A 12361-nucleotide genomic window follows, 5' to 3' on the forward strand; every position below is an offset into this window, starting at 1 on the left:
GGACCACATGGAGTTGGATCGACATCGGCGGCTTACAAGAAGATTTTCGACACGTGAGTGATTTAAATTTGAATTTAGTGATGGGCGCCCTAGTGCTTCGAAATAATCTGATGATCAAAGCTAGCTCGCCGAAAGGGTTATTATAAATTAAGAAATTAATAAGAGTAATACTTGCGCAAGTAAAAATTAGTATTAAAGGTATTTAATTGAAAGAAAATATATAGATCAATATTTTAGAAATTTCTATTTAATCAAAGAAGTACGAAATCTAGGCTATCAAACGTATGCATACAATATTTAATTTTTGCAATACAATTTGCGATAATTTATCATAGTTCTAATTCACTAGATGAATGGCTCTACCTATTCCGTCAGGTGCCGAATCTTGCACCCTGAGATAAAAATATATATTCGATACAAATAAATCTACTAAATACTAGAGATTTTAATATATAGATATATTTGGATTATTAGTGGCTAATTTATCAAGCTGATCTTAGAGCACATATTATGATTGAATTATCCAAGCAGACAAGTATTAGCAAGTACATGTCACAGCTACATGCCAAAGAATGCATATGATTTCAAGATAAAGGCACATGGTAATGATTCGTGCCATAAATCTAGAATATAAAGTTAGCCTGTGATATTTTTATTGATTTCAAATATTGTTCTATTTTTATATTATATTTTTTATCGCTCTATATATATTTTTTGCCTCGACTGATCTTTGCATTATTTATGTAATATATGTGTAAAATTTTCATGGTGTGCAATTTATTTTATATTCCTCATCTCTATAGTATAAGTATCATTATATATATATATTTATTATTATTGAATTACAAGAGTATTGGAGAAGCCCATATCTAGGCCTATCAAGATTCTTTAAGACTGAATACTATTAGAAAACCACGACCTAATTATATCAAATCTCATGCTTTACCGACTGATGCCAAGCAGGAGGCTAATCGTTATTTTTAAATAAAGAATAACGTGACAGAAAGACATGTCGTACCAACGTGGGACTGATGATGAGAGCCAAGCTCATTGAATAATTACTTGAAATTAGGTCAATAACCATAGTGAAAATTATAGTTAACTTATACGAGTTGTGAGGAAAACTGGCGAAGGAATATTTGTATTACTTTTTGGGGAAACAAGAGCTTTAAATAGAGAGAAATTATATGTTTTAAAGAAAATTTTATATTATTAGTACTGTGAAAAATTACATGTTTATAGAGAGAGATTATATTTTATAAGCCTAAACTGCTATTACTTTCTAGTCAAAAATATATTAGGTGTTTAAGCCGGTTGGAAAATAAGTCGCAGCCTGTAAACTAGCCAAAAATAAATCAACAAAACATTGAGGGCGCTAGAGCATTGTAAAAAACTTAAGTATAAATACCTGGTTGTAAGAGTATCCAAACACTTTACACATCACTGTTCACTGTAAGTCCCGGTTGTGTCTCTTTTTTAAGCATTTTCGCTTATCATTTTTATCACTGTTTAATTAGCATTTATCACATTTGACATAATGAATCACACTCCCGCAAACTCTGAAGTTTCATATATGTACGGCGGTTGCACAGATCCCACTTTGTCGACTCCGAGCACATCAAACCCCACCACGGTAGATGCCAATACGCCACGAGAAAGGGAACCAGGAAGCGTCGGGTCGATAATTTTCGATCCACCAGGTCTGCAACCTCTATCCTCCACTCGAATCGACGCCGCTGACACACCCTTGAATCAACGGATAGTAGAGATCAACTTTGAAGGGGGCGAAGAGCAGTCTGCAGAACCCGCATCGCCGGAGGCCGAGTCACACCTGGGCAAACAGAGTATGTTTTCAACCACAGAACTAGATCCGCTTCAAAAGGTAATAATGGAACAAACGAGTAGCACTTTCAACATTATGTTACAAAAAACAATGGATAGTATGATGCAGGAAATTAAAAAGGAGATTGCTACAGTAAAAGAGGAAAATAAACAGACAGTGGAACAGGGTATGAGAGAGACCACAGGCGCTATAAAATCAGTAGAACAACGGTTGGATAATATTGAAACTAAAGTAGAGAGTCATAGGGAAGAGTTAAAAGCAATGATAACCCTGCAAAAAGAAAGTCAGGATAAAGTTACGGCAGGATTATCGGAAAGGTTAGATACGGTTACATGTGAACTCAATGAAAGGATAGACAACTTAAATACACAAATCACTACACCTATTCAGGATATAACAAATAACATTAAGGCCGATTGCCACCAAGAAATCCACAAACAAATTACCGTTGCCAATCAAAACTTAACAACTACAGTTGACAAAAATATTAGCAATATTAAAGAAATACAAAACAAACAGATTAATATGTCCACAAAAATGAACCAACTGCAAGGTAGCATCAATCAAAACACTGAAACCTGTAAAGCTTTAAATGGAACTCTACTAATTCAGAAATCCACTCTGACTCAACTAAATCAAGAAATAAACGCAAATAAAATTACACATAATAGTCAATGGCAGATCACACAGGAAAAAATAATAGCATTGGAAAATCATATTCAACAACAACCTCAAGGAATTCAAACAGACAACCTCAACGTACATAGTATATTACAAGGACTAGGAAAATTTGATAACACTGATCGCCATTTGCAACCTCAACCATTCATTGATCAGATAAAATTAGTACAAACTCTTGCACCTACCTCTTGGAATTTTTGGCGTCTCCGTTTGACTAATTTATTGATTGGCGAACCCCTGATGTTTTTTCGGAGTAGAGCCCATGAATTTACATCATTGGATGAGTTTGTCGCTGTCTTCCTGGAACAGTATTGGAGCAGAAGTAAACAGTTGGACGTGCTAGCGGACATTATATCATGCGATTTCAACCCTAACTTAGACGGTGCATGTACCACTTTCGTCACTGCCCTACAGTTTAAAAATTCTCAATTGAGCGAGCCCATTAACGAATCGGCATTAGCAAATATTATTTTAAAGAAGCTACCGTATCAAGTTAGAATGGCACTCGCCACACAACCCATTACTGATTGTAAGCAGCTGATTAATCATTTATATGGCATACAGTCTGCAATGGCAATATCAAACCACCGTTCAGACCAGAGATATACACAAAATCAACATAACTCAAAAAGTAATCAGTATACCAGCCAAAACTATGAATCAGTACCACATGATTGCTCACGATCTACCCCTCAATTTAAACGCCGCTATAATCATAATCAAAATAACAGCTGGAATAATAGAAGTTTTCAGAATCGTCAAACAAATCATTATCCACAGCAAACCTATGAAAGAAATTATTATTATGGCCATGATCGATTTAACAGAAATAATGATTACACTCAGAATAATTATAATAGAAATTACAAACCGCCACCTCAACAAATAAGTACAAACTACACATTAGAACATGCGTCCAGATCAAATAAACAAAAAACACAAGATAACCCACCACCAAACACAGAGAAGACTACAGCTAAAAAATTACAAATACATGATAACCCCGATACAACCCACGCAAGCCCAGAAAAAATAGATAGAGAAAATAAAGATACTACAGCCTCATATACCACCTTTGTGAACGGTTTACCGAAAATATTAGAAGAACCAAAGCCAATACAAGACAGCCTACCACAAAAAACCGCCGCCAAACATGCAATTAAAGCCAGCCGCAAGCAACAACCCATTTTAAGTATATTGTTTCCCGCCGAAGACCCATCACCGCAGGAAGAGCAGCCCGCACATCAAGAGACCGCCACCATGTATCTGCACACCACACCCGCGCATCATTTGACCCCACAGCAGACCAAGGACCAGGACCAAGAGGATGACAACAGGGAGGACGGATTACCGGATAAGAGGAGCGACCACCGCAAGGCCCGGAGACGGAGGCGCCCGAGGACACCCGACCGGCATCAGGACGAGGAGGACAGCATACAGGACCGTAATAACATGCATCGCAAGGCCCGGGAGGCGGAAGAAGCGACGAAGGAGGAACCACGCGCGCGCATACCGGCCGCATGCACGGTTCAAACGCCCGAAGAGGACACCGGACCGGCACCGAGGAAGACAGGAAGCCGACAACCTGCATCCGCGGCACATACGCTTTAAAGGCTATGATCAGCGATGTGACCGAGAAAAGGAATCAAATAGGCCTAATTGGAACAGAAATGGAACTGGTAACAAAGCAACTATTGATTCATGCCGGGAAAATAATGGAGTGGACTACTTGTGGAGGTTAATTAAGGATAAACGGTGTTTGAGAAGAAAGGAAGCAGTAAAAAGTTATATTAATAAAATGGAAGTAAATAGTTATTATATGATGAGAGATTATATTGTTAAAAAGTTGATAAATGTTTGGATATTGTGTGTAATGATAGTTATGGCTGTGATATGGATAAAATACTGTGTTGTGGATAAGATGAAAAATATTGTATTGTTATTATTAAATGAATCTATGATTGATAATTGGAAATTTAATATTATAAAAATGTTTATTGTTGCAAGCTTAATGAGTTATAATGAGCCGAAATCAAGAGTATTAGATGAAAATAAAAGGAAGGATGAGTTAAGAGTACAGATTGATTGGAAAAAGAATGGATTGAGAGGAACTACAATTAATGAAGCTTGGAATTGTTTGAAAAAGTACACAAGGTACAAGGGCTTTAAATTTATGATGAAAATAATTATCAATTAGGACAGCCTCAACAATCAACAACCGGACAGAAGATAACCGAACGGCCTACAGCAGTATAGCTACAAGCAAAAAGCCAAGATACGGGAAAACCACTACAATTCTACATGAAATATCATCGAATTTGAAATAAATATGATAAGAAATCAAGGAAAACATTATTATCAAACCGATTACTAACCTTCCTTAATAAATTTAATATTGGTATAGGACCTCGTGGCAACAATCCAATGTTTTAATTCCTTCCAGCCGTTAGAAGCCTGCAATAAGGAAAAGAACAATTTTTAAATATGTAATTAAATTATATACATCAGATAAAAAAGGACACAAGCGGGGATAATAAAATTAAAATTTGTTAATTACCTTTTTAAGAGAAAAAATTGAGCAGTTAGGTTAATAGTTATGAAACTCGACAGCAAATTCTGTAGAACCAGTGACCAGCTGGCCAAAGCCACCCAAATCAAATGAATGTAATGTCTGTTGAACATATGTTTATAAAAAGAAGTACTGTACCCAAAGAGTTATTTATTATTGTTATTTATTATATTTATTAATGTCGGTATATTTATTTATATGTTTTATATTTATTACTTTTAATTATGCCACGTTTGTTACCTGAAAAGATTTAAAGTGAATACCAGTTACCAAAACCAAAGAGCCATTAGCAAAAGAAAGTATTGTACCTGATGTATAGAAAATTATTTATATTAAGACCTAAGAAATACTATAAGATATAAGCCCAGAAGTTTATGAATCGAAATTATTGTCTAAAAGGAATCATTTATGAGAATTATGAAATGTGTATAGTTAAGTTGGCGGCCCTGCAAGCGGCGAATTCAAAAATTACTGTGTTGTAAATGGTGTCAGGAGGAGTACGTTTAGAAGTTTATATTTATGATATTTTTATGTGTGTTGAGGAGGAGAATTTGTTATTGTTTTTGATAAAGGTATAAAGGAGATGCAGCAAATATGACTGCGAAATGTGATAGAAGTAGGAGAGTATAATTTATAAATAAAGTATAGTGTATATCAGTGTATTTGAAGGGTGGGTTTTCATTAAAAACATTGTGATTCTCAAATATTTTGAATTCAAACCCAGGGGCGTGTGTAACATCTTAAATCTGGGTAGATGAAAAGCCCTAACAGAAATAGTAATAGGTCTAAAAATAAAGTAATTGGCTAATATCGCCAAGCAGATAATAATCAAGATAAGATAGCATCAGCTTGTTCTGGCTAAATGGTACAAGAACTTAAAAAGGATTTGAAGAAAGTTTACTACTCATAAATATATTATTTATAAAATATTTGAAGATTGAGGTTATGTAGAAGTATTCACGGGTCGGTGACCTAGAGATCGATCAAACCGAAGAACGTAGAATCTGACCAAAACCCCTTGGCAGAGCTTTATTGCAATCAGACGGTGTGCAATGTGAAAAAACACCCGTCCACGTGGCTAATTATTAGTTAGCATGGAATTAATATTAATATATATAATATTAACTAGCATGCAAAGAGCATAAATATAAAACCAAATAAAAATAATTTAATGTATTCAGGAAATAAGAGTTACCAGGCGCATGAATACCTAATAAAATTTGCATGCACCAATAGTAAAACAGCAGTTAATAGGCGGCAATTGTAGGCCAATTCAAAAATATTTATATATATTTATATAATTGTAGTAGATTTTGTGTAAAAATTTGTGTAATCTATATTATCAATATGGCTCGAATGCAAAGAAATTATTAATCATATAATCTAAGCAATATTTTGGCATTCTTTGTAAGATCTATTTGAATTTAATGGCGGAGGATTGAGATATTTAAATTTTATGCTAATTTGAAAGTCGGAAAGAGGATCTGTAAAACTTGAGAAGGAAGAACCAGACTCGCCAGCCAGATGCCACCATAAGAGGACCCCAAATATTTTAGAGCGAAGTACCTTACTAATGATTTTGTAAAAGTTAAAGTTAAAGTAAATTATTAAATTTCTTAAGAAGACTTCGTGATGCTATTGTGAAGCAGAAGTCATTTTTCATTTTAATTAAATTTATAACCCCTTGGAGGAGACGATTCCGGCTACCATATTCCCGGACCACATGGAGTTGGATCGACATCGGCGGCTTACAAGAAGATTTTCGACACGTGAGTGATTTAAATTTGAATTTAGTGATGGGCGCCCTAGTGCTTCGAAATAATCTGATGATCAAAGCTAGCTCGCCGAAAGGGTTATTATAAATTAAGAAATTAATAAGAGTAATACTTGCGCAAGTAAAAATTAGTATCAAAGGTATTTAATTGAAAGAAAAGTATATAGATCAATATTTTAGAAATTTCTATTTAATCAAAGAAGTACGAAATCTAGGCTATCAAACGTATGCATACAATATTTAATTTTTGCAATACAATTTGCGATAATTTATCATAGTTCTAATTCACTAGATGAATGGCTCTACCTATTCCGTCAGGTGCCGAATCTTACACCCTGAGATAAAAAATATATATTCGATACAAATAAATCTACTAAATACTAGAGATTTTAATATATAGATATATTTGGATTATTAGTGGCTAATTTATCAAGCTGATCTTAGAGCACATATTTATGATTGAATTATCCAAGCAGACAAGTATTAGCAAGTACATGTCACAGCTACATGCCAAAGAATGCATATGATTTCAAGATAAAGGCACATGGTAATGATTCGTGCCATAAATCTAGAATATAAAGTTAGCCTGTGATATTTTTATTGATTTCAAATATTGTTCTATTTTTATATTATATTTTTTATCGCTCTATATATATTTTTTGCCTCGACTGATCTTTGCATTATTTATGTAATATATGTGTAAAATTTTCATGGTGTGCAATTTATTTTATATTCCTCATCTCTATAGTATAAGTATCATTTATATATATATATTTATTATTATTGAATTACAAGAGTTATTGGAGAAGCCCATATCTAGGCCTATCAAGATTCTTTAAGACTGAATACTATTAGAAAACCACGACCTAATTATATCAAATCTCATGCTTTACCGACTGATGCCAAGCAGGAGGCTAATCGTTATTTTTAAATAAAGAATAACGTGACAACCACTAAAGCAATAACATCATTATCCATTGTCACTCATGCTTGCTCATGTGAGTATCATCATAGATAAAATATAACATAAAAATATATCTCATGATATTAGGGCGTTTATGTTCCAAATTATACTGTTAAATGTCAAGCCAATAGTCCACGTTCGGTAGTTCTCTTTCGTGAAACTATAGATAGTCTCTCATACTGTGCCGTTCATACACTGCTCTCACCCTGCCAAGATAGTAATAATCGGCTTGACATAATAATGAAATTTGGTTCATAAACATTGGATATTTTCCACTTGTGCCATTTCTTCTTGATTGTGTCATCCATATCCTCAATAATCAATTTTATTGTACGGTAGTCAAATTTCCTCTCATTATCCCTCACATTTTCCATGTACAATGCCTTGAGCTCATGTGTTCATCATCTTCATCAATATAAATTAGACTATCCTAATTAGACCTAATTCAAATGATGATTTATTGGGTTCTTTGTGAACTTACCCCACATTTTCGATCGATCATAGTTATGGTGGTTGTTACCTATGGGGAGGATGATCTTTCACCATCCCTCACATTTTCTATGTAGGTGACATTGCACAATCCCACAGGGCTTATAGTATAGAATATAGTTACATCATTATTATGTGGACATCATCTTCATTCTCATTAATATTGTACCCAAAAATTATTGAGCGTGATAGCATGAAAGTGAGATGGAGATCGAAGTGGGTACAATGCTGATATTGGCATCAAAACAATACGATTGAATGAATTGATAACCTGATTGATTGGAAATCAGCTTTTTATTGTGAACTTACCCCACGTTTTCGATCGACTTTAGTTTTGATGGTCGACACCTCGGAGGGCGATCTGTACGAGTAGTGGCTGGGGGCCTTGGAGTGTACACTGCGAGCTCCTCTACTGTACCTCGATCCTCGACTAGAACAAATATTTATTGTTAAATTTTTCATGGAAAAAGCCCACAATTTATTCTATCTCATGGATCATTATGGTACATTACATCATTACATGATACATCTTATTTTAAACACTGTAATTTTGTAGAATATTTGAATTTAATTGAATCCTAAACGAGTTCTCAAATTTTTATCAAAACTTTATTCTCATTTTCAAGGGCCATCAACCCATCTACTCAAATAGCCTTTCACTAATATCACAAAAAAGGTCTCAGATGCATAGGCCTGAATGTTACTAAATTCAAAGGAAGTAGAAAAAATTCATAGTTGTAATTCATTTTTTAATTACCAACAATTTTTTTATTTAATTTGACTTGGTTTAATTTTCAAGAATTATGTTTTATAGCCACAACAATACAATCAACAGAAAAGTAGAACGATATTCTAAAAGCCAATTAGGTTGAAGCTAGAAATCCTCACAATATAAGAGTCATTAGAGATAACAGCCAAAGATGAGTGATTTTGATTCAAATCAGTTCCTGAGATTTGAAATTTCAAAAGAACGGGAAAAATTTTAAACATCCAGGTTAGCTGATAGATTATTCTGAAATCAAACTGTTGCAACTCAAATAAAACTTATAATGTATTTTTCTTTATTTATTTCGAACTTGGAATGTCATAAAAATTCCTAGTAAACTTACCTAATTATGTTCTTAATATTGTTTTTGTGATTGGGCACCCGCCGAAAAACCTACAGGTTTGGCAGGACCCTAAATTGTTTTTTTGAAATTGTGAATAAAATTTGATTTGATTTGAAAAAAAAAATATTACTCTTTCAAAAATATGAAATCATTGAGAAATCCTGACATTTGCCTATTGAAATTTACATATTGTTTTACAAGAGATTTTACAAAGAAAGTGCCGCTTTGCACTGCAAAGGTTTAGAATACAACCATTCTAATAAATTTCAATTCAATTCTTGTGTGACTTATCTACCTTCATTCACAGGAAAAGGAAACACTATATAGTTCTTTACTACGTGATTCAATGTTACTGTATCTAAATAATATCCAATCATAATATCATTCGAGTTTCATCAATTAATTTATTTATTTCATTCCACAATCATAATATCATATTAATGATTGGGAGAGAATCAACAGGATAAACCCAAAATTGTTTCTATCCCCAATTGATGTCTATATAATTACATTTTATGAATAAAATTTGACAGATGGAATAAATGGAGAATGCATTTATTCAAATGCTAATAATTAATAATATATAATTATTATTATCTAACGAAAATCCTAAATAAATGCTTCGGGGTGATTTACAGCATTTATTTAGGATTTTCGTTAAATAATAATTATAATTAATTTGAATTAGAATTTTATGTTTAATTTCGAGTTTAGTTTACAACCACTAGCACTTTGATAATTAAAGGCCCACCTGATCTCAGAGGGTGCCCGGTATGCGCCACTCGTCACATAGATGTCGGAGCCCTCGTGGTCTGTGTAGTGGTGGTGGGGAGAGGGGGGATGCTGGTGCGTGTGTCTGTGCGAGTGTGAGTGATTGCTCAGGTTGCTCCTCCGGCCGCCACCGTTTCTGTAAAATACAATTTCAATATTTTACTCCATTAAAAAACTGTACTATTCTTAAGACCGTATTCAATACAAGTCAAGTATCACTATATAGAAATATTAGATGATTTATCATATATTATCATAAGATGATGATTTATCTTATCTTATCATATACCGGGAAAGATGATTACCTTTATATATATATATATATATATATATAATATATATATATATATATATATATATTATATATATATATATTTATATTTATATATATGTATTTATGTATTTATATTTATATATATATATATTATATTTATATTTATATATATGTATTTATGTATTTATATTTATATTTATATATATATATATATATAATATATATATATATATATATATATATATATATATATATATATATATATAGATATATATATATATAATATATATATATATATATATATATATATATATGGGTGAATATAGCTATAAGAAGCCTGTATAAAATGTAGGTATTCATCATCAATCGTATTCAATCAGTCGACTAAGTTCAATATCAAGAATCCTTGGTATATGAAAATGGTTGCCCAAAATCTCCTGATTTAAAGATCTTCCAGGGTTCATAACATTTCTCTTAAAGAGTGGACTAACACTTGAAAATTGTGTTCAAATATATAATTTCAACACATAATTAGGCTACCTATTTTCTGAATAATTCTTTTTCAGGATTTCATCGTTTTATTTATTGATCTCTGGAAAATACACTCTCAGGCACTCTCACCCTTATGTGATCAATGCCAGCGAAAATGGAAAACATCGACTTCAATAATAGTTTTTTAAACTCTATTCAGTGATAATTTTTAAGCAAATTTTATTTGAAATGTATACATAAGCTCTTCAATTTCAGTTACTACTTCGTTTCCCAAAATAATTTAATATTTCATTTGTACCTACTGTTTCTTTCTAAAAACTTTTCCATGTAAACTTCATTGAATTTTCCCAACTCAAAAACTAACAGGGATTGTATTAATTTAAAAAAGAAATGAGAATTGATATAATGAAACATTACAACAACAAAGTAAAAAATGCAGATTATCTTTGATATCCCTTTCTGCAGAACGTGTGAGTACAAATAATTCTTACTCATATCGCCTGTCAAGCCGGTCATCACTCTTGGAGCGCTGCTTGGAGGCGGCAGTGCCGGAGGCGGAGCGGTGCTTGCGCGGGGGCGGCACCACCCTCGCCTTCTCATTGGTCACCATGTACTCGGAGACGGTGCGATCGGAGGCGGCGCGCTGGCTTTCTTCGCCTGCAAAAAGTGCAAGTTGGCAGTTTTTAGTTTGCCAAATCAAGGGATTCAATAGTAATATATTAACGCAGAAAGCATTCCAACAAAACATTAGTCTCTTCAGCTGACATTAAGCCATCTGCTTTCTAGTGAACTTGGGCAAAGAAAAGAATACCTAATATTAGTTATTGTGGATTTGTTCATACTTTGGCAGAAGAAGAATACACTTTAAGCTGGATTCCTACGTATCAGTGGAAGTGACAGGCACAGTGAAAATTTAATTTCCATGAGCTCTAGTTGGACTATTACCACTCACTTAACCCAGCTGAGCGAGTATGAAAAGTCCCGTTAGAACTTATAGGAATAATATTCTCACTGTACCGGGCAGGTTGACTATGACACTGATAAGTGGGAATCCATCTGTGTAAGTAGATAGGCCTAATCGTATTACAGTCTCAAAATGTTATAGTTTTTTAAAAGTTTGGAATTTTCTGAATATTTTTTAATTGATCTAATTCAATTTAGAAGTATTTTTTCATTCAAAAATGAGTTTTGTGTGTTTTGAATTGTGAATTGAGTGTATAACTGAAGGATGTTGAAATGACACATAACCTAGATACATTTGGACTGTTGTATAGATTCGAATAATTGGAACCGTTTTGGGCGTGAGGTTTTGGTACTTTTCTATAAGTTGTGTAATTCTGAATGATTGAATGAATAAATAATAATTATTACACTGTGATAGCCTGCCAGGCTGGA

The 12361-nt window shown here is 33.3% G+C and overlaps 1 protein-coding gene across 1 annotated transcript in view; it reads right to left on the bottom strand.

Moving 5' to 3' along the window:
- The window catches only part of LOC111054651, a 96292-nt gene that overhangs the window by 3513 nt on the left and 80418 nt on the right, over positions 1-12361 (bottom strand). The window contains exons 4-6 of the mRNA XM_039429028.1: positions 11458-11623; positions 10181-10336; positions 8630-8750 (exon numbers count right to left, since the gene is read on the bottom strand). Coding sequence (XP_039284962.1) covers positions 8630-8750; positions 10181-10336; positions 11458-11623 — 443 coding nt within the window. The remainder of the gene's footprint in view (positions 1-8629; positions 8751-10180; positions 10337-11457; positions 11624-12361) is intronic.

Source organism: Nilaparvata lugens, chromosome 5 (assembly GCF_014356525.2).
Source record: "Nilaparvata lugens isolate BPH chromosome 5, ASM1435652v1, whole genome shotgun sequence".
Lineage (NCBI taxonomy): Eukaryota > Metazoa > Arthropoda > Insecta > Hemiptera > Delphacidae > Nilaparvata > Nilaparvata lugens.